The sequence below is a fragment of the Lissotriton vulgaris genome, chromosome 6 (assembly GCF_964263255.1).
Source record: "Lissotriton vulgaris chromosome 6, aLisVul1.2, whole genome shotgun sequence".
Taxonomy (NCBI): Eukaryota; Metazoa; Chordata; class Amphibia; order Caudata; family Salamandridae; genus Lissotriton; species Lissotriton vulgaris.
The window spans coordinates 256185760-256213113 of record NC_141694.1 but is presented as its reverse complement, the minus strand read 5'-3'; the positions used below and the strand labels follow the sequence as shown (position 1 = coordinate 256213113).

Sequence of the window (27354 nt, the reverse complement as noted above, 5' to 3'; positions counted from 1 at the left end):
CAGTGAGCACTGAATCTGTATCTCACCTTCAATTTTTCAAAAACCGCTACAAAACACAATTAACACAAATTTCTTCAAAACACATTTTTCATTGATTCCAGTTGAACATCGTCTGTCACTCAATATTCAATGTTCAATCCACATGATATTTGCATTGATTACACCCCCTTTTTTTTATAACACGTAGGCTTGGAGATATGTGATATCATGGTTAAGCGTAGCGCCTGACCAGAGAGAATTAGTGTGGGAGAAAGATCTAATAGTGTGAGTGTTTCTCATAATTTTCAGACAGATGGAGGACCGTCTCTGGTCACAGATAACCCTGCTCCCTTAATTGGGTATAACATGGATCACATTTCAGCGTTCAATCACTCCATAAATACCATTGTGTCCACCTAAGATGATAAAGCCAGGTATCGAGCCCAGAAACTCAAGCACAGGCTTAGACAGATGAGAAATGGTGCACTTCTCACCTATTTCCTTCATGCAGCATGTCTAGGGACTCACTGAGGGGTCTAAACCTTTTCTGTTTGTCCTGTGTGCAAACTTCCACTAAAATAACTGCTCTGAGAGGCCATACATCTGTCTCTCAAGTGGCAGAAAGAAGACTGAACTTCATTCTCAGGAGCAGGTTCTGATACACACCGTTTTCGCTGGAAAAAAACTGCAGTGATAAGGCTATGCATATAGGCAGGAAACGGCTTGCCATATAAGAGGCAAGCAATTGTGCAAAGTAATTGTTGGAAATGGGGGACTCTAGTTGTAAGGTTTGTACCCTGTCCAAGTAGGGACACCCTTTTATCTAGTCAGGGTAAGGGGTTTACATTTCTAAAATAACCCCTGCTCACCCCCATGGTAGCTTGGCACGAGCAGTCAGGCTAATCTCAGAGGTAATGTGTAAAGCATTTGCACATAAAACACACAGTAATACAGTGAAAACACTACCAAAGGACACCATCCCAGTTTTTTTTTAAATAGCCAATATTTATCTGTGTAAAACAAGATCAAACAATAAAAATCCAACATATGGTAAAGATATGAATTTTGCCAGAATAGACTTAAAATGCAGTTCCTTGAAGTCAATTGCTCCGTCCGAGTCTATCACGGTATCGTGAACAAACAAATCCAACAATTCAGGCCGACTGCTAGGTCGTGGGCCAGCTATAGTGTCAGGAATACCTGCAAACAGTACCTTGGAAATAAAGGGTGTTGTTGAACCATGTGATGAGTTTCGAAGAGGTGTCTGCATCGGCGGGCGTCAGTCGAGGAGTCATTGTAGTTGTTGTCGGGCCCTTGAAGTCACAAGCATTGCAGATCGAACTCCATGAGGTTGAAGTCAGGAGCGTCTGCAGCGTCGGAGCTGTGGTGAAGTGGAGCAGTGTAACATGCTGTGCCCTCGGGTCACGCTGCAAGCTGGTGCTCAGTGACGGCGTCCAGCGGTGTCAGTAATTCAAAGGCTGCAGTGCGGAGTGGGAGGGTGCCTGTCGCAGTTCTTGCAGGTCATGGGGCAGGCAGCGTTATTGGCATTGGGGAAGCGCTGTCGTCGGTGGACCCAAGGCTGCAGTGCGAGACGGGGCAATGAGGTGTGCGGGGCCCACAGGTCATGCCACAAGCAGCAGCTTCGGTTGACGATCTGGAATCAATGGAGCCGGCGTTGGTGGGCCAAGGCTGCAGCATGGGACGGGACGGTGCATTGAGTAACTTACAAGCGGTGCCCTTAGGCCACAGTGTAGGCAATGGTGTTGATGTTGGCTAGGAGTGGCAGTGTCGGGGATACCAGGGTGGTGATGTGAAGCGTGATGGTGCACAGTGCGGTGCTCTTAGGTCAAGGTGTTATTAGCGGCTCAGTGGCAGCATTGGGTGGGGTTGTTGGGTGGCTGTGAGACCAGGTTTGCGGTACGAAGCGGGCCATGCTCTCTGCTATGCTTTGAGGTCATGGAGCAGCAGCACAAAACACACAGTTCCCAGTGCTGGTAGCAGATGATCTTGAAGTCTTTACTAGTCCGAAGACTGCTTAAATGGGGGTAAGCTTTACTTCGAACCCTTGGAGAAACTCAGGCAATAAGATGTAGAAAGTTTAGTCCAGTCCATTTACTGCCCAAGTCAGAAGCAGCAACTGGAGGCCAACTCAACAAAGTAACACACAGCAAAGGGGCAGTACTCCTCCAGGGTGCGCTTCCAGCACTTCTTCCTGGCAGGTTCCTTAGTCCAAAAGAGTTCTAAAGATCTGGGGTTTTAGATCGAACACGTATATTCCTTTTTCCCTTTGAAGTCTTGGTTCAGAAAGTCTCTCTGGCTCAGCAAAACCAGTTCTGACCTCCTTGGTCCAGCCACACTACATGGAGAGGAGACACCATTGTGAAGAGCAACCGCAGCCTGTTCAAATGTCCGTGACAACTCCACTCACTATTCTAGCCCAGGATGGCTCATCAGCATATGCAGGACACACCTCATCTCCCTTTGCGTGAGTGTTTGGAGTGTATGAACAAGCAGCCATTGTCAGTCGAAAACCAGACGGTGAATCCACAAGCAGATAGAGGCACACCGGATGGTTGAGCAAGAAAATGCCTACTTTCTAAAAGCTATTGTCAGAAACAGTGGTTCCTATGGAGTAATAGAATCAATATAGATAATAAGGTGCACAATCGCAATGGAAGGGTTAAAACGATGTCTGAGGGCGAAGAAACCACATACACCTATGGTTTTAGTTTAATACAATCATATTTTATATTTTACAAACAAAATTCTACATACAACGAAAAAGAAAAATGTGCGTAGTATCCCCAGTGAGAAACAGGAACCTAAAATATTGATGACATAATATACAGCAGCTATATACAATAATACGCGCCGTTAATGGTTCACTTTCTTTTGTTGAAAGCGAACCATATACAGTGCTTAATATTGTTAGAGCTGCTGTATATTATGTATTGAGTTGCTAAATGGTCGAATTTTTGGAATACCTTGGAAACCTTGTAAAATACTGTCACAATTATGTCACCGATTGTGCACCTTATTATCTATATTGATTCTATTATTCCTCAGGAACCACTGTTTCTGGCAATAATTTACCCACCCAGGCTCCTTAGTGAGTTGGGTTCCCTTGTCCTTTTTCTCTCCTTTCTAAAAGCGGCATTTTCAAACCCACAATTTATAAACCACCTTTACTAAAAGATGTGTTATTACATTTTGAGCTCAGGGAACCTAAACTCCATTTCTCTATCTTGTACCAATTGAAAGTTACACTTCTAGAATGTTACAAGGCAGTTCAAATGATCACCTACGGGAAAGTCAGTCTTTCAATAGTGAAAAACAAAATGGACAGTATTTCACTATTAGGACATGTAAAACACACCAGCACATAACCTACCTTTCACATACACTGCACCCTGCCCATGAGGGAACCTTTGGCCTACCTTAGGGGATGACTTACATGTAAGAAACAGGAATGTAAGGGCCTGCCAGGTGGGTGCACTAGCTAGATCGATATGGCAGTTTAAAACTAAATGCACAGACATTGCAGTGGCAGGTCTGAGACACATTTGAAAGGCTACTTGTGTGGGTGGCACAACCTGTGCTGCAGGCCCACTAGTTGGGAACAAAAGGGGGTAGGTCCTTTATGTGGTGAGGGTTAGACCTAATATCAATAGTGAACAACACAAAGTACCCAAACCACAGTGACTCAATACGTTTTTTTGATACAGGGTAAGAAACCAATTTATTGTCGCTTCCCTAGACACCATTATTTTGTGTCAATCATTTTGTATTTTTTATATTTTCAAAGAATTGCTGACAAAAAAAGACATTGATTGCAAATATTTACAAGGCTAAACAAACTTTAACAAACATTAAAGGCAAAGACTATTTACACATTTAGAAACCATTATGTCACACATTAGAAAGTATTCTCACATCAGACATTAAATAAAACAATATTGAAAAAATAATACAAACATTTTTATCACAAACAACACAAAAATTGCAAACACTGAATGAGAGAAACTAGGGGTTGGGATGATAGAATATAAATAATGAAATGACTTATATATATTTTAATGCTGGACCAGCCGGTCCTAGCTTTTGTACAACAATGATACTTTGTATCTCCCAAACAACACTGCCGACGCGTTTCTAGACCAGACTGGAGTCACTGGTCTGTCATCAGGGCTGTATGTGTCTTGTATCAAGGCTGCTCAATGTAGAATTTGAGAGGGGGTCTTTTGGAGGTCCGTTTAAATGAATAGCGTGGCGGAACAGAGAAGCCTTTTACTTTGGGTAGTGCCGAGTGCTGGCAGGATCCATTAGGAGCGGCGTAACCATCAATTTTGATTCTTGATTTGATCTCTCGTTTGCGCATGAAAGGGGTTGTTAATTTCAGCGTTCTGTAGCTGGAGCTGCTGCTCTGTGCTGCTGGATTCGAATTTCAGCAGCTATATACAATAATACGCGCTGTTAATGGTTCACTTTCTTTTGTTGAAAGCGAACCATATACAGTGCTTAATATTGTTAGAGCTGCTGTATATTATGTATTGAGTTGCTAAATGGTCGAATTTTTGGAATACCTTGGAAACCTTGTAAAATACTGTCACAATTATGTCACCGATTATGCACCTTATTATCTATATTGATTCTATTATTCCTCAGGAACCACTGTTTCTGGCAATAATTTACCCACCCAGGCTCCTTAGTGAGTTGGGTTCCCTTGTCCTTTTTCTCTCCTTTCTAAAAGCGGCATTTTCAAACCCACAATTTATAAACCACCTTTACTAAAAGATGTGTTATTAAATTCTAAGCTCAGGGAACCTAAACTCCATTTCTCTATCTTGTCCCAATTGAAAGTTACACTTCTAGAATGTTACAAGGTAGTTCAAATGATCACCTACGGGAAAGTCAGTCTTTCAATAGTGAAAAACAAAATGGACAGTATTTCACTATTAGGACATGTAAAACACACCAGCACATAAACTACCTTTCACATACACTGCACCCTGCCCATGAGGGAACCTTGGGCCTACCTTAGGGGATGACTTACGTGTAAGAAACAGGAATGTAAGGGCCTGGCAGGTGGGTGCACTAGCTAGATCGATATGGCAGTTTAAAACTAAATGTGCAGACATTGCAGTGGCAGGTCTGAGACACATTTGAAAGGATACTTGTGTGGGTGGTACAACCTGTGCTGCAGGCCCACTAGTAGCATTTGATTTACAGGCCCTTCGCACAACTGTGCATATTACTAGGGACTTCGTAGTAAATCAAATAAGCCAATCATGAAAACAGCAATCCATAATATAATTTGCATGGAAAGCATATGCGTTTTAGCACTGATTAGCAGTGGTAAAGTGCCCAGAGTCCTAAAACCAACAGAAAATGGGGCAAACACAGGAGGCCAAAAAACTAAATGTTAGGAGGTAACCCTGCCAAAAGTGTCAGGTCTAACAGTAATGGTACACGAAGCTCTGTATTTGGCAGCTGCAGAAACAGTTTTACTTTTGGCTACGTGTGAGGAATGGGAGACTCGACTTAATAGTAATAATAAATAGCTACATATACATATGAATACGCTTGTGGGACTATTAGAAGTATTAACATACCTTCAACTCTTCAGAACGGGAAAGAGAACTGAAAGGAGCAGGGCGTGCTATTTAAGAACTGATGGGATCACTAATGACACCATCATGACAGCCTGTTTCATAGATGCCTCTACCCATTTCAGCATGTGGCCAAGCAGTTTCAAAGATAAAGTAAGTTTTTAAAAAAATGGTTACAACCAGTGCCAATGTTTTAAGATAATGTCTGCTGCTGCACAGCTGGAGTAAAAAGCTGGGCTGTTTGACTCAGAATGATATCTGAACACAGGAAGCCTGTCGCAGATGAGAGCCCTAGAATAAAACTGATCATGGACTGTGAAGTAAATTGTCAAACTGCAGCTGTACATCAGTGCGAAGAAGCTCAGCACAATTCTGCCTGTAGTGACCAAGAAAGGGGTCTAAGGTCTGATAGTCTCCCTTCTGGGTGAAGGAACATCACCTAGGAGAATCAAGATCACTCGCCCTGGATCATGGAGCATCATCTGCCTGCCAGCTGAGACCAGAGGACCCTGTAAGGAGGATCATAGGCATTCCTGTCTGCCAGTCAGTATGTATTTATTAATGTGTGTGTAGTATTTAGTTTGTAATAAAGTACATTAGATCTTCCAAGGCACCCGTAATTTTATGTAGTCTACTTCAAATGAAGTCATCTGTTATCGTATTTTTTAAAAAAATTAGTTATGCATATTAGCTTAAATACTTAATTTAAAGTGTGTGGCGAATTATTGTCTATTGCTTTGAAGATATAAGCAAAAGTCTAAAACAATTTAAAAAGTTTTTTATTTATTTACTTTTTATATACATATATATATATATATATATATATATATATATTACCTACTGGCTATCGCCAGTAGGTATATATAGTTAGAATTTTTTCCCTATGGGACTTTTGAAAATTCTATGTCTAATAACTTTGGCGTTTGTGGACGGAATCGGCTGAAATTTTCAGGAAAATGGCACATTTTGTTTCTGAGCAGCCCCTGAAAATTTGGTGGGGTTTCGTCAAGGGGGGGCTGAGAAAAAAGGGGGGTCCCAAAACGCGTTTTTCCCATTCATTTTTCCATAGGGCGGTTGGACTCACTTTTAGCTCGAACGGCTGAATGGATTTGCACGAAACTTGGCAAAATTGTAGGGACTGTTAGCCCGATGTGCCTTTGCTAGGTCTCAATATATGTGCTCCAGTAGTTTTTGAGAAATTAACGTTCAAACCAAGATATATATCTGTAACAGCGCTCTGGGCAGCGATCCGGTCCGCTTACTTTTCGCTTATCGGAACTTTGCGCGCAGAAAGCTGATTGGCTCTCCGGTGTCTGTCAACATTCTAAACAGTCCGGAGCGGACGCCATCTTGTCTCTCGGTAGGATCGAGAGAGAAGAAGAGGTGGAAAACGAAGGGGGAATTTAATGAAAGGGGGCAAGGTATCCCCCTCTTGACCCCCTAGGAATGTTGTTGGGGTTATTAAAGGGTCCCGTGGGGAAAATAAAAAAAAAATGATTTTTCACGGTAGAAGCGCGGCCGCGAACTGGTAGCGAAACGGGAATTCGCCATTTTGTGCTTCGTAAATTAAATTACTAGTTATAAGTGGGTGCGGGAGACGTATCCTAATCCCCTATGTTTCCTGAGGGTGGGTGAGGAGGCTGATATATGTTGATACATCTCTTCCAGCGGCTGTGCGTGAGCTTTTTTTTTTTTTTTGCTGCGTGACAGTCCGGAGCGGCCGCCATCTTGTCTCTCGGTAGGATCGAGAGAGAAGAAAAGGTGAAAAACTAAGGGGGAATTTAATGAAAGGGGGCAAGGTATCCCCCTCTTGACCCCCTAGGAATGTTGTTGGGGTTATTAAAGGGTCCCGTGGGGAAAATAAAAAAAAAATGATTTTTCACGGTAGAAGCGCTTCACGGGCCGCGAACTGGGCCGCAAACTGGTAGCGAAACGGGAATTCGCCATTTTGTGCTTCGTTAATTAAAGTACTAGGTATAAGGGGGTGCGGGAGACATATCCTAATCCGCTATGTTTCCTGAGGGTGGCTGAGGAGGCTGATATATGTTGATATATCTCTTCCAGCGGCTGCGCCATCTTGCCTTTTTTCGAATGCCACAATTTTGTCGTGCACGGCAGCCATTTTAGATGCCAGGCTGGTCCCAGGCTATCACCTACCCCTGCGGATGTAGTTTATGGCCCCAGCTGTAGAGAATTCAGACATGCCAATCCTCCTGATTCAGGCGTGTGAGTACTGATTTCAGTGCTAGTCTCCCGCCTCCCGATTTCTGCAAGCAAAAACCCGGGGGCATATTACGAACAACTAGCGATAATTTTTGTCTATAACTTGTTTAGAGACAAAAATTATCGCCGCACATCGGCGATTTTTATCGCAGATAAACCTTGCTATTATCGCAGAAAAGTCAGCGATATTCATGTATTATCGACCTAATGCTCTTAGCCATGTTATCCACCTCCCATTGGATAACATGGCTAAGAACTGCTCAGGGCAGGTGTTAGATTTTGGAGATATTCGCGCTTAGCGCGAATATCTCCAAAAGTTGGTAATAGAAGGTAGCGATGTTAGGGACTGTTTCCAGTCGCTAACATCTTGGCACGCCACTTTGCATGTCATTAGTGATAAGTATCACTGACATGCAAAGCCGGGCCCAAGATGGTCGCTATCTCCTTTTAGGTGTCACTAACTGGTGTTAGCGACAGTTTGATAATAGGGAAATAATTTTATCTCCGCTTTCATGGTTTTTAAAGCCAAAAAAGCGGAGATAAACCCCCTTGATAATATGCCCCACGATTCCTTGGGGGTTTCAGCTGACAGGGCTTGGTATTGTGTTACATGGTAATTTTTCCATGAAACATCAGAGGGTCGATGTAGGGGTTCTAGAAGAGGTGATAAACCATTTAAGCCTCATGAACAAGCGCATGGTCTTTTAAAGATTTGTGAAGTACTCGGGGCGGCGGTGTGTGTGTGCCCTCTTTCAGGAGCGGGCGGGGGGGCACTGCCAGCAACTTGCCAGGTCAGGTAGTGTTCAACACGTGCATCACCCTTTCTCTGCCTGCTATTGCGCTCCATGCTTCGGAAAGGTAAGAAAAAGAACGTGCATTTGAGTTTGAAATGTCCGATCCTGCAGCAGCACACTTCCAAAGCCCACACATGACAATAACCCGATTCAAGGCCCCATTCACCCGTTTTTCAAAAAATAGATAACACTCCAACAAATTAAGGTTATAAAACTTTATTAACTTTTAACGATAATGAACAGAACAAAAACTAAAAACATTTAAACATTTATTAACACAAAAAGCAACAATGGTTAGAAGCTGTCTTTTGTGCGAATAGTCCCAAGGCAGCACAACGTGCAGAGTTCTGGACGGCACCCAGGTGATGTCGCCTGGGTGCCGCACTGGTTTAGGGATCCTACAATGCTGCTCCGAAAATTGGCGTGGGGCGTCCCGGGTGGGGCGGGGGGAGGCCTCGTCAGTAGCGGTCTGTTGTGCGAATAGTCCCAAGGCAGCACAACGTGCAGAGTTCTGGACGGCACCCAGGTGATGTCGCCTGGGTGCCGCACTGGTTTAGGGATCCTACAATGCAGCACAGAAAAACAGCGTGGGGCGTCCCGGGTGGTGCGGGGGGAGGCCTCGTCAGTAGCGGTCTGTGTCCAGTGTCACATGGCTGACACAACATGTACGACAGGCACCCAGGTGATGTCCAGTAAACTGCCGCACTGGTTTTGGTATCCTACAATGCTGCTCCGAAAATTGGCGTGCGGCGGCCCGGGGGGGGGGGGGGGGGGAGGCGGCGTGAACGGGCCTCCCCAGGTGGCGGCCATCTAGCTGAGTTGCGCTCGCTCTTGCGGCCACAGCGTCTCGCTCACCATGTTGTGGAGTTGCTCCCACTCTTGCAGTGCAGCGATAGGCGGCTGCCACATGGCTGTCAAAATGGCGGACGGCTCTTCGGTTTTGGGCCTGGTCCACTGAAATGGCCCTGGGACACCTTGGAAGTCGGACGCTTGCCTGCTAGGGCTTGGGCTCCATTCTCGAAAAGCGTCCCCTCAGCCGTGAAGATTGTGTAAAAGTCTTGGGGGCCCCCGACTCCCGCAGGCTTCCGGTGGGGAGCGGCTGACATGATTGCTCGCGGAATGACCACGACGGAGCCAAGAGATGGTGGTGCTCTCATGCTGACGCCAGCTTCAGTCTGAATGATCCAGAAACAAGGTGGGGCTTTCATCGTTTGGGAAAAAAAAATGTTCTAAACCAATGAAAAGTGTTATTTTTAGGTCATATGACCAAGCCTTCCATCTTTAGGAAACCAAAAGTAAAATGAACCAATGAAAAGTTTTATAAACAAGTCACATGACCTGTTATGCGACATAGGGCTACAAAAAGCGTAGAAAATCCGTTGGCACGTGAGGCGGCGTCAGTAGCGGACCGATGTGCGAATAGGCCGAAGGCAGCACAACGCGCCGAGATCCGGATGGCACCGAGGTGGTGTCCAGCAAATTGCCGCACTGGTGTGGCCATCCTACAATGCTGCGCCGAAAGACGGCGTGTCCAGCTGAATTGCGGTCACTGTTGCGGTACAGTGACTCGAACGCGCCGAGATCCGGATGGCGCCGAGGTGGTGTCCAGCAAATTGCCGTACTGGTGTGGCCATCCTACAATGCTGCGCCGAAAGACGGCGTGTTCAGCTGAGTTCCGGTCACTCTTCCGGCACAGTGACTCGAACGCGCTGAGATCCGGATGGCACCGAGGTGGTGTCCAGCAAGTGGCTGCACTGGTGTGGCCATCCTACAATGCTGCGCCGGAAGTCGGCGTGGGGTGCCCCGTTGGCTTATGAGGTGATGTCAGTAGTGGACTGATGTGTGAATAGGTCGGAACCAGCACAAGGCGCCAAGATCCGAATGGCAAGTCCTGGATGTTGAGTGCCTCAGTTGAGATTTCTGAGCAGTGCTTGTAGAACTGTCTGAAGCTTATTTGCACCTGCTGCAGCTTCACTAGGTCCGGCGGAACTTGTTGCCTTTTCCTTTCTGCTTCTTTTCCTACAATGCGTTTCTTCTGAAGACACGACCAGGTCCCTGAATGTGTGCAGGGGGACGCTATTGAATGAATGAACGCGTCGAGATCTGGATGGCACCGAGGTGGTGTCCAGCAAATTGCCGCACTGGTGTGGCCATCCTACAATGCTGCGCCGAAAGTCGGCGTGGGGTGCCCCGTTGGTTTATGAGGTGATGTCAGTAGCGGACCGATGTGTGAATAGGTCGGAACCAGCACAAGGCGCCCTGCACTGTTGAGCCTTTTTCAATGTCTGTTTTTTGTTCTTTCCCCTCCATCAAAAACAAAACAAAAATACAAGGCGCCAAGATCCGAATGGCAAGTCCTGGATGTTGAGTGCCTCAGTTGAGAGTTCTGAGCAGTGCTTGTAAGACTGTCTGAAGCTTATTTGCACCTGCTGCAGCTTCACTAGGTCCGGCGGAACTTTTTTCCTTTTCCTTTCTGCTTCTTTTCCTACAATGCGTTTCATCTGAAGACACGACCAGGTCCCTGAATGTGTGCAGGGGGACGCTATTGATTGAATGAAAATGGCGGCTTGACACAAAGCTGACTCAAGCGTTACTGTTGGTGCTATACAGACAAAAATTGGTTTTCAGTTTGTACATTCTTCAGGTTTTTTTTTCCATCCAAGTCTGATTGAGAGTTTGTAGAAAAATGGCTTCAGATTTTCCACATACTACTCTTCAACATTCTTCCTAAATGTAACAATGTGAAACTCACTAGGAGAACGGCTGTTTCTGTTTCCTTTCAAAATGCTGCCACCAATATTTTCTGAATGGAAGACACCATCTTGTAACATAAAGGGCCGAAAGGGGTTCTGGTCTGGCCGATGGTTGGTGGAGACATTTTGACTATATCTTGGACCTGCCCGGCCTCGCCCAAAATGGCGCCGGTATAAATGGGACTCGTAACTCTTTGCCCGCAAATGTATATCTAGAAAATGTTATTGTAAGTGGCCCTGTCGTATTTTAATTACAAAATGTACGTCCACCGATTCCGCAACTGTTAGACACCTTTGTTCTTGTCACCTAATGGCCCGCTCGTTACGTTCTTCTACAGTGTAAATGTCTCCTCATCATATACGATTTGAGTTTGCTCCGTGGCCGGCCCACGTGGTTATAGGCCCGTATTTGTATACTGACATTTTCACAATAAAGGTTTTTAAAACAAAACACGGTAGTAGTATTTTCATTTGTAAAGTTTTTACTTTTAGTGACTGTTTTCGAATCAGTAAAAGGCAAGTGAAATAAAGCAGTCCAATTACATGACGGATAAAAGGTATAATATGTAGGAACGCAGTAAAGATAAATGGTCAAGGGCAGTTGTGTTTTTCATGTCTGTAACATAAAGTGATCGATAAGAATCTGATAATCAGGCGTATCGGCGACTAAGACAGCAGGCCGAATCTCTTTTACTCAACGGCTCCGTCATGGAAGGAAGAAACGCCCTTTTTCTCGAAAAAGGAATATATTTTACTTGCAAGACAGTTGTAAATTTTCCGGGAAAGTACATTAGCCTGGAATATTATAACATATGTTTGAAAAAAAAATATTGTTCGAAAATAATAAAAAGCGTAATTTTTAGGTCATATGACCAAGCTTTTCATCATTAAATTAACAAAAGTAAAATGAACCAATGAAAAGTTTTATTAACAAGTCACATGACCTGTTATGCTTACGTTACGCGCTGCGCGCCGCGCCTCGGATCACTTCCGGGTGCGCTAACGCGGCGTGTCATAAAACGCATTACGCGACAACGTAGGTCAAGAATATAGTCTAAATGTCTCCACCAACCAGCGTTCAGAACACAACCCCTTTCAGCAGTCCAAAAAGTTCTGTTAAATGACAACAGAGGGGACAGGCAACAAGAACCATCAGTCAAAGAGGGGAGGGCAAGTTCTTCTCTTCCGGGTCATGTTGGGGCGCTACCGGAACTGATCGAATTGGTAGTCTACAGTGTTTCTGGATGTTTCAGACTAAAGCTGGCGTCAGCATGAGACCACTACCATCTCGTAGCTCCGTCGTGGCCATTCCACGAGCAATCATGGCAGCCGCTCCCCACCAGAAGCCTGCGGGAGTCGGAGGCCCCCAAGACTTTTGTAGAATCTTCACGGCTGAGGGGACGCTTTTCGAGAATGGGACCCAAGCCCTAGCAGACAAGCGTCCGAGTTCCAAGGTGTCCCAGGGCCATTTTAGTGGACCAGGCCCAAAACCGAAGAGCCGGCCGCCATTTTGAGAGTCCTGTGGCAGCCGCCTATCGCTGCACCGCAAGAGCGGGCGCATCTCAACTACATGGTGAGCGAGACGCTGTAGTCGCAAGAGCGGGCGGAAAACAGCTGAATGGCGGAAGAGGCACAGTGTAGCAAAAGCGGGCGGAATGGCAACTAAAACGATAAAGGGGCGCCTCACTACAGCTTGTCTTCAGGTCAAACGGATTGTGGGACAAGGTCCAGAATTGAAGAGTCATCAAAAGGCAAAAAGTACCGCCGGACCCCGGGAGCCGGCCGCCTATGTCGGGGGCGATCTCAGGCTACACCAGTGCTATAAGACTTGGGGAGGGTGTCGGAGCCAAGCGTCTTCTCCGAGTCCATGGCCATCACAGCGCCCCTCAGGGGCCTCCGTCAAGCTGTTTAGGAAGGTAACATATCACATTGTTTTCTAATGCAGTCAGGTCCACAAACGACACTCACTTACTTTGAGAATAGTGAAGCTGCAGTAGGTGGAAATAAGCTTCAGACAGTGTTACAAGCGCTGCTCAGAACTCTTAACTATGGCACCCAACATCTAGAACTTATGCTATTTGAGAATGGTAGTGACATCGAAGCATCTCAGGGACCAAAACCATTAACGTGCTTTCACGTATGAAAATCTTACTTGGGGAGGGGGCAGGAGCGAAGCGCCCCCTCCCAGTCAGCGCCACCACACCGTATGTTGAAAATCTGAAGCCATCGTTCTACAAAGTCAACCAAACTTGGATTGAAAAATCTAGAAAAATGTACAAACTGAAAACCAGTTTTGGTCTGCATAGCATCAGTAACAACGCTTGAGTCAGCTTTGTGTCAAGCCGCCATTTTGATTCAACAAAGCACAGGCATTGAAAAAGGCTGAAATTCAGAACTCTAAACTATGGCACCCAACATCCAGGAGCTTGCTATCCGGATCTTGGAGCCTTGTGCTGTTTTCGATCTATTCACACATCGGTCCACTACTGACATCATCTTATAAACCAACGTTATGTAAATAGTTTTTTAATAAAATGTTTTACCCTGTTTCTTTGCTGGTGTGTTGTCTATATTTTTAATATTTGCATAGGGTTTGTCATTATTTTGTGCGGGATGGGTGATGGAGCCGAGCTGTCTTGCAGCCCTCATGGTGCGGAGCTCAGTTCATCTCACTATTTTCGTATTTCTCAAGAAGGGTTGTTCCTAATATTTCTATTTTAGCGAGGTCAAAAAGAGATCCAATTAGTGGCCTACTGATTTTGCTCGATTACTTTTATTTTTTTACACGATTTTTCACTATCTGCAAAGACTAAACAGAGTATTGCGACTTTGTGCTTGTTTGTAAATAGAGAATGATCCAAAGAGAACCAATTCTAAAACAGTAAATGCTTGGACAACAATCAATCAAATGGAGAGACAAGGAGGTACGACGGATTACAACGGGGGTAAAGGCCTGCGTTAACTACCCTTCTGTATCTGCAAAGAGAGAGTACTACTAAGGCAAAAGAGGGGAGGGGGGGGGGGCAGCGTTCAAAGCACATCAGCGTGCATAAATACGAAAATGTTTTTATCTATCACGTACTTGACATTTTAAAGCTTTTCATATTTGCTATTAAAAAACCAATGAAATTCACAGAAAAAACCATAGGTTATAGTGGATATATAGTTAGGAATTTGCATTTACAAAACCTTGAAAATTCAATGAAAAAACCATAGGTTATAGGCCATATATAGTTAGGAATTAGCATTTACAAAACCTTATTTTACTCGCATAAAACCATTGAAATTCCATATATAGTTAGCTAACTATAAGCGCTAACTATATATCGCGCACCCGCAATCCACTGCTGATGATGTCACATATTACATCATTCATGACATGGTCAGTGACATCACTGATGACATCACTGATGACATCTCAAATGATATCACTGATGACAACTCAAATGATATCAATGATGACATCTCAAATGACATCACTGATGACATCACTGATGACAACTCAAATGATATCACTGATGACATCTCATTTGTCATCACTGATCACATCACTCATGTGATAATACAATGAACCTCTTCAGACTCTAATATAACCTTACATACACTCAGTATAAACAGACACTCACAGACTGTCACTCATCCATGGAGTTACTCACACACCTAGTCAGTCATGCAAAGAATCAATCACACCTCCATTTCCTCAACTATACAGTTATACACATCTTACTTATTCAAACATATAATAACACATATTTACTCTCTTATATAATCCCTGATACAAGCTCACAGTGATCGATACAGCCACTCACACATTCACTGGGTCTTATGTTCAGTTATTTATATATCTCAACTCTCACATGTATTGTGTTTTACATACGTACTTACTTGCACATGTAGCAATGAGAAATCCATTCACTCACCAACACACCCATGCACAGTCAACCGCCCATATAGCTGTTTCCACATGCACTCTTGAACTCATACTCCTAGTGAATCAACTGCTTACACATCTATGCACAGAGTCACGCACCTCCCAGCCACCCACACACACACTCAGCCTCCCATTCAAATATTTGGGCAACCAATCAATAACCCATATGGCCACTCTTATAGCTACTGATCAACACATGCAGCAGCTTACACAACAACAAACATACTGATGCACGAATTAAGACAGTTTAGTCACTAACCCATGTACTCAGTGAGACACATTTAATCACTCACTCATACAGTCAGTCATGCACCTACTAAATTCTTCATCCAGACACTTATACATCCACTCATTCTTCAATATGTGAAACATATTTAAACTTTACAGACACATACAATCACTGGTTGTTTTGATCAGTGATGTCATCAGTGATGTCACTGACCATGTCATGAATGATGTAATATGTGACATCATCAGCAGTGGATTGCGGGTGCGCGATATATAGTTAGCGCTTATAGTTAGCTAACTATATATGGAATTTCAATGGTTTTATGCGAGTAAAATAAGGTTTTGTAAATGCTAATTCCTAACTATATATGGCCTATAACCTATGGTTTTTTCATTGAATATATATATATATATATATATATATATATATATATATATATATATATATATATATTAGTTGAAAGCATACAAATAAAGCACCAGTAAGTGATGATTTAGGTGGTACCAAGGGGACCAATCTGTCCACAGAACAATGCAATTAAGAACTATTGTAAAAGGCCGCTAGAGTGGTGACAATAAGGATATATAGAAATGTCTTAAAACACTACCCTTCTATGAAGAATTCTGACACTATAGCAAACATTTTGGCGAAGTTTCATGATCCACTTCCTAGTTTGGAGGTGGACAGGGCGATGAAACAATGCAAACTGGAAATTACATTTGTGTCTCTGTTCTATTTGACTTGGGGAATCGATATTGCATGTGCTTTTGGAGCCACTATTCTGTTTAATAATAGCCTCAGTCTCCCTTTTGGTGCATGGCTTGCAATGGAGTGGAGCACAACATGTTAGACTGAAGCACATTGGCATAATGTGGTACAACCTATGCAAGCAATAATGTGGGAAATACTAAACAGATATACATTAACATGTGTTTCATTAAACAATATGAATGACTGGGAATTTTGCATGGCTGTCCAAACTGTATGCAGTAGTTTGAATAACATAGTATTTGACTATTAATGCAGTAGAGGTTTTTATGTGACTGTACCTTTAAATATATATATTTCAGGAATGTAATAGTAAATGTATTATTGGAGATCTTAAGTAATACAAGACAGTGTTTCTATAAACAATAGAAAACTGAATTGCAAATGTACATGAGGAATTCTGGATGAAATCATGATTCAACATCCGCTTGATGGCCGACTCTCACCTGGTTCAGATGTACACAAGCATCAACTGCAGCTTTTGGTTGACTGCATTTCAGGAAGGCAGTGACGGCCTGCTCACACATTCCCACTGTCACAAACATGCGTGCTATATCCTGTAAGAAAAACACAATTGGCAGTTTCTACCATCATTTCAAATGAAATAACATTTTCATGTTCATATTTAATTGCAGCTTACATTTCACGAGAGGAGCAAAATAAAATTGAAAAGTGGACAAGCAGTATTTAAATATATGAGTTCAAAGATTCAAACTGAACTATCTAATAAGCAGTACATGCATCAGAGAATGAACATTTGAATTTAATATACCTAACATACAACTACACCTATTCAATAACATTTTAAATGTCAGAAATGTACACATTGTATCTTTTTTTCCTATGTTCTGCATATATTTCCGTTTTTTGGGGGTTTCACTAAAATTCTCAAGAGGACTTGGAAAAGTAAGGTGCAACCCCTGAGATTCGCAAAATCACTGGTTTTGAGGCAGCAAAATCCTTATTTAATATGTAGAAAAACCAATTTTACGAGTCAGAAAAGTTTCTGCGACTCTTAAATGAGCTTTGTGACCCATATTGAATTGCAATTTGAAAGAGGAGTGAAACGGGTGTTCTTTCCAAATTGAGAATTGATAACCTATGTATCAGTAGTAGGCAACCTCACTTCTGGTTGCAAAATATTGTTCTTCCCTTTTGGAAATCGGGTTGGCAGTTCCAGAGGGAGAGGTAGTGCTCCTGCGGACTGCTTCTTTTGAAATTTTGCCAAACTAGAAGCATTTTATTTTTCTGATGAAGCAGTGGCGATTCCCTTAAGTAACTGAGCTTGCTTTAACAAAAATTAAAAAAAATTAGTTTGGAAATGCAAACACAGGGATTAACATATCTGTCCATTGCAGCTCACCATTCCTGTGTTTGCATCCAATCACATAGTGTTGCAAATGACCACCTTCCTAGTGGATATTAATTAGGCTGGTCATTCTGCAACTGCCTGCGAATTATGATTTTGCGAATCATCGATCTAAAAGTACATATGTCAGTTTACAGAATAAGATTCCATTCACAAAAGTTGGTGTGTAATTTGCAGCTACTTTTTGCGAATGGGAACTAAGGGCCAAACGTACTATGATTTCTGTTTGCGATTTCCTAATGGCGAATTTCTGCGATTCGCTATTAGAAAATTCCAAACACCTATGCACTAATGTGTCTTTCACACATTTAGTGATTCTTAATGAGGTCGCAATTGACCTACCTCATTAATATTCATAAAGTAGGCCGCAATTTGTGACCCATTGGCTATTTTTATTTTTTCCTATAAGAATATCTGCCATAAAGAGAAAGGAAGAGGAAGTGATTCAGTGAGTTGGGGATTGCAGGAGGGGCTTTCACATTTGTGGAGACATAACTTTGAAAGAGGATAAGGGAATATATAAGAGACTGTCTGGAGTTCTAGATCTGCAGATCGTTTGGTTTTATGATGTCACGACAATACTTTGTAGTGCTGAAGGAGTGGCATTAAAAATAGTTTAGGCATAATGCTACTTTCCGGTCCTGTAATGAAATTCAAAACTAGGGTCTTAGAGCACAACAGTTAGGTTAGCATTGAAGACCATCTCCAATCAACTAATAAATACATGTGTATGTATCAGACAAAATCCCTAAATCTTTTCGGTTTTCTTGTTTTTTCTCCTTCCAGACTCTTTGATTTCCATTCTCCATCTTAGTTTCAGTGCTTAATGCACAAGTTACTTACCTTCGGTAACGATATATCTGTAAGATACATTAGTTAGTGATAGGTTCCTTACCTTAGAATTACCCCCAGGCGTCAGACTAGATCCGTAAAGTTTTCATCAGCAGTATCCTGGTGCGTCGGAAGGTGGCTTTGTGCGGCTCCAAGTCCGTCGTAGGCGTCGTGATCGTTGAGATGACGTCGCGGCAGCTACTTAGATGTCACCCTCAAGTGCTGATGTCAGTTCTGTGCATGACTTTCCGTGCCAGGAACGCAGAGCCATGAAAGATACTGACCACTGGTGCATTGAAGCTAGGGCCCTGAAAGGGATGACCTTAACCCTAGAAATCAGTTCGCAGAACGGGGAGGATGAGTGGGACGGCAAGGAATCTATCACTAACTAATGTCTCTTACAGATATATTGTTATCGAAGGTAAGTAACTTGTGCAACTGATAGAGAAACGTTAGTGATAGATTCCTAACCTTAGAATAGATAACCCAGCAATACCAACCCTGGTGGTGGGTCTGCGAACCAAGATCACACCAGAAAGTGGCTGATGATGGCTGATAGGCAGAAACCGGTCCTAGGATGCTTGATTCCGGTCCAGGAAAGACATGGCTTGGCAGTTCGGGCTGGGCTGTTCCCATGAGGCACAGGGTCAAGACTGATTTGCATATGGCCATGTCTGCACTGGGGTGGCCTGGTGAGCAAAATAACGATGGATTAAACCCAGATCTGTGACTGGGGGTGAATGTTTTGCCATTGTGCAACATTCCGTCCATCATCTTGTGTGTTTTGCTGTTCACCCTATGTGGGAAGGGTATGCCCAGACGTGGGTCCCTTGCTCACTAAGCCACTATAGTCAAGCTATCCTGGCTGAAGACGGCTGATAGCCAGAAACTGGTCCTAGGATGCTTGATTCCGGTCCAGGAAAGACATGGCTTGGCAGTTCGGGCTGGACTGTTCCCATGAGGCACAGGGTCAAGACTGATTTGCATATGGCCATGTCTGCACTGGGGTGGCCTGGTGAGCAAAATAATTATGGATTAAACCCAGATCTGTGACTGGGGGTGAATGTTTTGCCATAGTGCAACATTCCATCCATCATCTTGTGTGTTTTGTTGTACAGAAGTCTGCAGCATTCTGAAAAGTTAATAAAGAAGTGTCAGAAGCATTTTTGTTACCTTATGACCAAAAAAGCATTATGTACAACTGAACGACCATATTAAAAAAGTATTAAAAATAATGTCTTAAGGTTTTTTTTGTCCTTTCAATGCAGGCAACTTGTATCTGTCTGTCCCAATGGTTGCTTGTTGTGTTTTTTGTTGTTATGGGGGGGGCCTAAATAACAAGTGGGCGAAGGTCAGTCAGTCAGTCAGTTAGTGAGAGAGCCGGTCAGTGAGAGAGAGTCAGTCAGTGAGAGTCAGTCAGTCAGAGTGAGAGTCAGTCAGTCAGAGTGAGAGTCAGTGAGAGAGTGAGAGTCATTGAGAGAGTGAGAGAGTCAGTCAGTGAGAGTGAGTGAGAGTCAGTCAGTCAGTGAGAGTGAGTGAGTGAGAGAGTCGGTCAGTGAGAGTCAGTCAGTGAGAGAGTGAGAGAGTCAGTCAGTCAGTGAGAGTGAGAGTCAGTGAGAGAGTCAGTCAGTGAAAGGGAGAGAGTCAGTCAGTGAGAGTAAGTCAGTGAGACTGGGAGTCAGTCAGTGAGAGTCAATGAGAGTGAGTTAGTCTTTTAGCGAGAGTAAATCAGTCTATTAGTGAGAGTCAGTCAGTCAGTGAGAAGAACAAGTTACTTACCTTCGGTAACGCTTTTTCTGGTAGATACAGTATCTGCCTGTGGATTCCTCACCTTGTGAATATCCCCTTGCGTCAGCAACATTCGGAAATTCTTTTTGTAGCTTCGCGCCGACCTGGACGACGTCACAGAGGCAGGACATCGCGCGCGACTCCGCTGACGTCACCGACACCATAATAGGCCCACGCCGGCGTGATGACATCAGTTCCGCCCTTTTTTCCAAGCCTTGGAGGCACACGGACGGACCGACAACAGTAGATATATACACAGTATACAATAGTCAAGATAACACACACAGTGCAAAGACAATGCAGTAATTCAAGTAGAATAACATATATACATTCAACATTGTCATTATCTAAAGTATAGAAGAGTGGGGAGGCGGGTGGGCATGTGAAGAATCCACAGGCAGATACTGTATCTACCAGAAAAAGCCTTACCGAAGGTAAGTAACTTGTTCTTCTGATAGATACATCTGCCAGCGGATTCCTCACCTTGTGAATAGAGTTCCACAGCAGTCCCCACTCCCGGAGGAGGGTGTCCACTCTCCTATACCAGAAAATCCTGGAGGACAGAGCGCGCAAAGTGGCCGTCCATCCTCACCTCGGAATCCAAGCAGTAATGCTTTGCGAAAGTGTGGAGGGAGGCCCAAGTTGCCGCTTCACACATATCCTCTACAGGTACACCCCTAGACAAAACAGATGTTGAAGACTTTGCTCTAGTAGAATGAGCCCTTATACCCTCTGGAGGTTCCTTACCCGCCAGGGAGTAGCAGTTCTTGATGCATAGTATGATCCATCTTGAAAGTGTGCGCTTGTGCACAGCTCTTCCTTTCTTGCAGCCAGCAAATCCAACAAACAGCTGATCATCCACCCTGAACTCTCTTGTTCTGTCCAGGTAAAAGCTCACGCCCTCTTGGTGTCCAAGCGGTGAAGTCTTTCCTCCTCCTTGGAAGGGTGAGGGGGGGGGGGATAGAGGGTAGGAAGGGTAATGGACTGTCCTAGATGGAAAGGAGTTACCTCCTTAGGCAGAAAAGCAGCCCTGGTCCTGAGAACCATTCGTTCAGCATGAATGGTCAGGAATGGGGGTTTTGAACTAACAGCTTGAAGCTCACTTACACTCCTTGCCGAGGTAATTGCAACCAGGAAGAGAGTCTTAAAAGACAAAAGTCTAAAGGGACACTTGTGCAAGGGTTCGAAAGGAGAACCCATCAAGAAAGTAAGCACCAGATTTAAGTCCCATTGAGGCACAATAAAAGCAGTAGGAGGAAATTTATTTGTAAGGCCCTTCAAAAATCTTGAAACCACAGGAGATTTGAACAATGACGGCTGATCTGGTAAACAGAGAAAAGCCGACAAAGCCGAAAGATAACCCTTGACTGTGGCAACAGCAAACCCTTGCTGCGCTAAAGAAAGAGCAAACTGTAATATATCTGATAAACGAGCCTTCAATGGGTCAACAGATTTCTCTCCACACCAAGTGACAAATTTAGACCATCTGTACGAATAGATAGATTTGGTGGAATCACGTCTGGCAGACAGGATGACATCCACCACATCATGTGGAAGAGAAAAGGAATTCAGGTTGCCCCGTTCAATCTCCAGGCATGAAGGTGTAAGGTCTGGAGGTGGGGGTGTAGAACCTGCCCCTTCATCTGAGAGAGGAGATCTGCCCTGAAAGGGAGACGGAGCGGCGGGCACGAGGTGAGATGGAGAAGATCTGTGTATCACACCCTTCTTGCACAATCCGGGGCAATCAATATAACTTGGGCCCGGTCTTGATGTATCTTCCTCAGAACCCGAGGAATCAAGGGTATGGGAGGAAACGCGTAGAGGAGTTGCAAGTCCCAACTTAACTGAAACGCGTCCCCCAACGCTCCCTGAATCGGATACTGGAAGCTGCAGAATGACGGGCAGTGAGCATTCTCGCGAGTGGCGAACAGGTCCACCTGAGGAGTCCCCCACGTCCGAAAGACGTAACGAGCCACATCTGGATGGAGCCTCCACTCGTGGTCGGCTGAGAACTGCCGACTGAGACTGTCCGCTCAAACGTTCAGAACTCCGGCCAGATGATTTGCCATTAAACAAATCTGATGGTCCTGAACCCAAGACCAGAGACGCAGAGCCTCTTTGCAGAGACACTGCGACCCTACTCCTCTCTGCTTGTTGACATACCACATCGCAGTGGTGTTGTCCGTCAGGACTTGAACCGACCGACCGTGAAGGGAAGGAAGGAAGACTTTGAGCGCCAGGCGTATCGCCCTCAATTCTAGAGGGTTGATGTGAAGCAACCTTTCCTCTGGAGACCAAAGACCCTTGACCTCCTGATCCCCCAGATGAGCACCCCACCCTAGAGTGGATGCATCCGATATCACTGTGGCCACAGATGGAGGCAGTTGAAAGGGCTTTCCTTGAGACAAGTTGCCTTCCACTCCCCACCAAGTCAGGTCCGCTGCAGCTTCCCTGGAGATCCTCACAGACTCCCTGAAATCTCCGTTGTGCTGATACCACTGCCTGCGGAGGCACCACTGGAGTGCCCTCATGTGCCAGCGTGCATGGTTGACCAATAGAATGCAGGAAGCCATCAGGCCGAGCAGGCGAAGGACCTTCAGGACTGGAACAACCTCTCCATTGAAGAATAAAGGAATTATTTCCTGTATGTCGTGAATCCTTTGAGGTGGAGGGAATGCCCGACATATAGTTGCATCCAGTACCGCACATATGAACAGGTTGAGCTGGGAGGGCACCAGGTGAGATTTGGGTACATTTATCGAAAAACCCAACCTGTACAACAACTGAGTTGTGTCTTGCAGATGATGGAGCACTTTCTCTGGAGATTTCGCTTTGATCAGCCAATCGTCCACATACGGGAATACCGGTATCCCCGATCTTCTGAGATGTGCTGCCACCACAGCCATCACCTTGGTGAAGACTCGAGGCGCAGTAGTAAGACCAAACGGAAGGACCACAAACTGGTAATGCTGTGATCCCACCGTAAAACGGAGATACTTCCTGTGCGACTGCAGGATAGGAATGTGAAAATATGCATCCTGCAAATCGATCGACACCATCCAGTCTTCTTCCTGCAGCCCCTGAAGAACCTGTGCAAGGATGAGCATCTTGAACTTCTTTTGGGTAAAGGTTCAAGATCCTGAGATCCAGGATTGGACGAAGCCTACCATCCTTCTTGGGTATCAGGAAATACCAAGAGTAGCATCCCTGACCCCTTTCCTGCTCTGGAACCAACTCAATCGCACCCTTTCTTAACAGTGTCTGCACTTCCTCCTGCAGGAGTAACAGGTGTTCCTCCGTGCAAAAACGTTGGCAAGGAGGGTAATTTGGAGGGAATTCCCGGAAGAGCATACCTATTTTGTACGAGATTGAGAACCCAAAGATCTAATGTAACCGATTCCCAATCCCGTAGAAAATAGGTAAGCCGGCCCCCTACAGGACCCGCATGATCCGGAATGGCGGATCTAGGGCTGCTTTTCTGTGGCTGGGGGGTTGGAAGAGGAGGAGGAGGAGGAGGAGGAGGCTTGACGTCCTCGATGACGAGCTCTTTGCTTACCCCTGTAAGACCTATACAGGGGATTTTGTTGCTGCTGCTGCTGCTGCTGTTGGCCTTGCCAGTAGGGACGAAAAGGAGAACGTCCAAAACCTCTATACCTTTTGGTAGATGAACCTCTGGTCTGCAGCCCCAAAGATTTGGCAGTAGCCCTACAGTCCTTAAATCTTTCTAAAGCTGCATCCGCTTTTTTACCAAAAAGCCCAACACTGTCAAAGGGCAAATCCAATAATGCAGCCTGAACGTCTGCCGAAAAGTCCGATGACTTCAGCCAGGCAGCCCTTCTAGAGGCAACAGCAGTTCCTATGATGCGAGCAACTGAATCCGCAGTATCTAGCCCACTTTAGATCACCTGGCGTGCAGCCGCCTGTGCATCAGACAACACCTCCTCAAAATCCTTCCTGTTGTCATCTGGAATTTTAGGAGCCAACAGACGCAACAAATCCATCAGGGCGTTAATGTATCGCCCCATAAGGCAAGTGGCCTTAGTAGATTTTAAAGCCATACTTGCTGAAGAAAAGGACTTCTTTGCAGTCTGATCCTGTTTTTTAGCTTCCTTATCCCCAGGCACTTGAAGGAACTTGAACAGGCTGCCTGAATAACCAGACTTTCAGGCGAAGGATGTGAGGTTAAAAATTCAGGGTCCCCAGGTACAACTCTATACCTCCCTGCATCACTTTTAGACACTGCAGGAGCCGTAAGAGGCTTGCTCCAAACCTCCAAAATAGGCTCAGTTAACGCCTCATTAAAGGGAAGCAATGGTTCAACTACAGAACTTGGGGAATGGAGAACCTCAGTCAAGAGATTAGACTTATACTCCACTGTAGGCAGAGTTAAATTTAAAAGTTCAACAGCCTTCTTCATGACCATGTGGTATGGCTTAGCATCCTTTGAAGGAGCATCAGACACAGATGGCAGCTCCCATTCAGGAGAAAATTCCAAACCACTAGCTTCTCCTAGATCCTCAAAACAATCCTCCTGAAGCTCACCTTCTTCCATCTCAGCCTCGTCCTCTCTATATCTTTGCTCCTCTGTGAGGCGCTGAGCATCCCTTCTAGACCTCTCCTTCAACTTCAGAGCCGTTGGATCTGTGAACGACTCCGACAGAGCCGGTATCGACGTCGAGATCGAATCCGAAGGCCCAGGGCGCTGTTCTCGAGGTCGACTCGGAGCCGGCGACGTCGGTATCGGCGTTGATGACCTCGGCGACGCCGAGTAATGCCAAGCCGGCATGAAAGGCATAAAGGGTGCTGGAGCATAGGAGTGGGGAACTCCTAAATTAAAAGCCAGAGGACCAATAGGACCCGATGGTGCACCAGAAGGGTGCCATGCTCTGAAATAGACACCATACATAGCATTTAAAAATGCTGTAGGGTCTTGACCTGGAGCTGGGAAAGGAGGGTAAGACCCCTCAGAATGACCCTTTAGAGGTTCCGGATTCGCCACTTCCTCCACAGGTACTGAACCTTCATCCAAAGGGACCTCTTCATCCTCTCGAGCCAGAGACTGCGCCAGAGACGGATTCGGAACCGGAGTCAGTGATCGAACCCGGGACTCCAAAGGCGAAGCCTCACCTTCTGGATCCAAGACCTCTGGAGATGGAGACACCCCATCCTTTCCATGCTTCCTCTTAGGCGACTTCGGTCTCAAGTCAGAATCCTTACCGGAGTGACGTCGAGATTCATGCCTTCGCTTCTTATGTTTCTTCTTAGACTTCGAAGCATGATCAGATGAAGACTTCGAAGGCGATGCCGTACGGGTTCTTGATCTCGACCTCGACTTTCTCGAACGAGATCTTGAAGTCTTCTTTTCCTTTCTACCTTTCTATCAGAAGCTTGGTCTCCCTCTCACGAAGCACCTTCGGGTTCATCTTTCGACATGAAGAACAGCCGCCAACATCATGGTCCGAACTCAGGCACCAGATACAATCCTCGTGCGGGTCCGTGATTGACATCATTTTGCCACACTTCCCACAAGGCTTGAACCCGGTCTTCTTAGTTGACATCGTTAGAGATACAAAGAAGCAGGAAGACTTAGAAAACAGTAACAAAGTTACCAACAGCTACAGAGATTACCCAAAACCGTTAGCGTCGACGACGTGGAAAAAAGGGAACTGATGTCATCATGCCGGCGTGGGCCTATTATGGTGTCGGTGACGTCAGCAGAGTCATGCGCGATGTCGTGCCTCTGTGACGTCGTCGGCGCGAAGCTACAAAAAGAATTTCCGAATTTTGCTGACGCAAGGGGATATTCACCCGGTGAGGAATCCACTGGCAGATGTATCTATCAGAAAGAGTCAGTCAGTGAGAGAGAGTCAGTAGTGAGAGAGAGTCAGTGGTGAGAGAGAGTCAGTGGTGAGAGAGAGTCAGTGGTGAGAGAGAGTCAGTGGTGAGAGAGAGTCAGTGGTGAGAGTGAGTCAGTCAGTCAGTGAGAGAGAGTGGGAGAATCGCTCAGTAAGAGAGTGAGAGAGTCTGTCAGTGAGAGTCTGCCAGTCAGTCATTGAGAGTGAGTCAGTCAGTCAGTAAGAGAGAGTGAGAGAGTGTCGGTGAGAGAGTCTGTCAGTGAGTCTGTCAGTGAGAGTGAGTCTGTCAGTGAGAGTGAGAGAGTGAGTCTGTCAGTGAGAGAGTGAGTCCGTCAGTCAGTGAGTGTGAGTCTGTCTGTCAGTGAGAGTGAGCCTGTCAGTCAGTGAGAATGAGCCTGTCAGTCAGCCAGTGAGAGAGAGTGGGAGAGTCTGTCAGTGAGAGTGAGAGTGAGTCTGTCAGTCAGTGAGAGTGAGTCTGTCAGTGAGAGTGAGTCAGTCAGTCAGTTAGTGAGAGTGAGTGAGTCAGTCAGTCAGTCAGTGAGAGTGAGTCAGTCAGTCAGTCAGTGAGAGTGAGTCAGTCAGTCAGTCAGTGAGAGAGAGAGAGTCTGTCAGTCAGTGAGAGAGAGTGAGTCTGTCAGTCAGTGAGAGAGAGTGAGTCTGTCAGTGAGAGAGTGAGAGTGAGTCTGTAAGTGAGTGAGTCAGTCAGTCAGTGAGAGTGAGTCAGTCAGTCAGTGAGAGAGAGAGAGAGAGAGAGAGAGAGAGAGAGAGAGAGAGTCAGTCAGTCAGTGAGAGTGAGTCAGCCAGTGAGAGTGAGTGAGTCAGAGATGAGTGAGTCAGAGAGAGTGAGTGAGTCAGTGAGAGTGAGTGAGTCAGTGAGTGAGTCAGTGAGAGTGAGAGTGAGTGAGTCAGGGAGAGTGAGTGAGTCAGTGAGAGTGAGTCAGTGAGTGAGACTGAGTGGGAGAGTGTCAGTGAGAGTGAGCCAGTCAGTCAGTCAGTCAGTGAGAGAGAGTGGGTCAGTCGGTGAGTGAGAGAGTGGGAGAGTGTCAGTGATAGTCAACTTTGTCTGGATGAACAGACAGAAAAGGAGGTTTACAGGAAAGAGCCTGGAGCTCACTCAAGCGCCTAGCGGAGGTGAAGGCAGCCAGGAAAGCAGTCTTCAAAGTCAATAAACAAAGAGGACAGTTGTGAAGCGGCTCAAAGGGAGCTCACATCAATTAGGTAAGAA

The 27354-nt window shown here is 45.2% G+C and overlaps 1 protein-coding gene across 1 annotated transcript in view; it reads right to left on the bottom strand.

Annotated features, from left to right (window-relative positions):
- The window catches only part of WDR35 (WD repeat domain 35), a 531383-nt gene that overhangs the window by 145691 nt on the left and 358338 nt on the right, over positions 1–27354 (bottom strand). The window contains exon 23 of the mRNA XM_086926288.1: positions 16733–16843. Coding sequence (XP_086782414.1) covers positions 16733–16843 — 111 coding nt within the window. The remainder of the gene's footprint in view (positions 1–16732; positions 16844–27354) is intronic.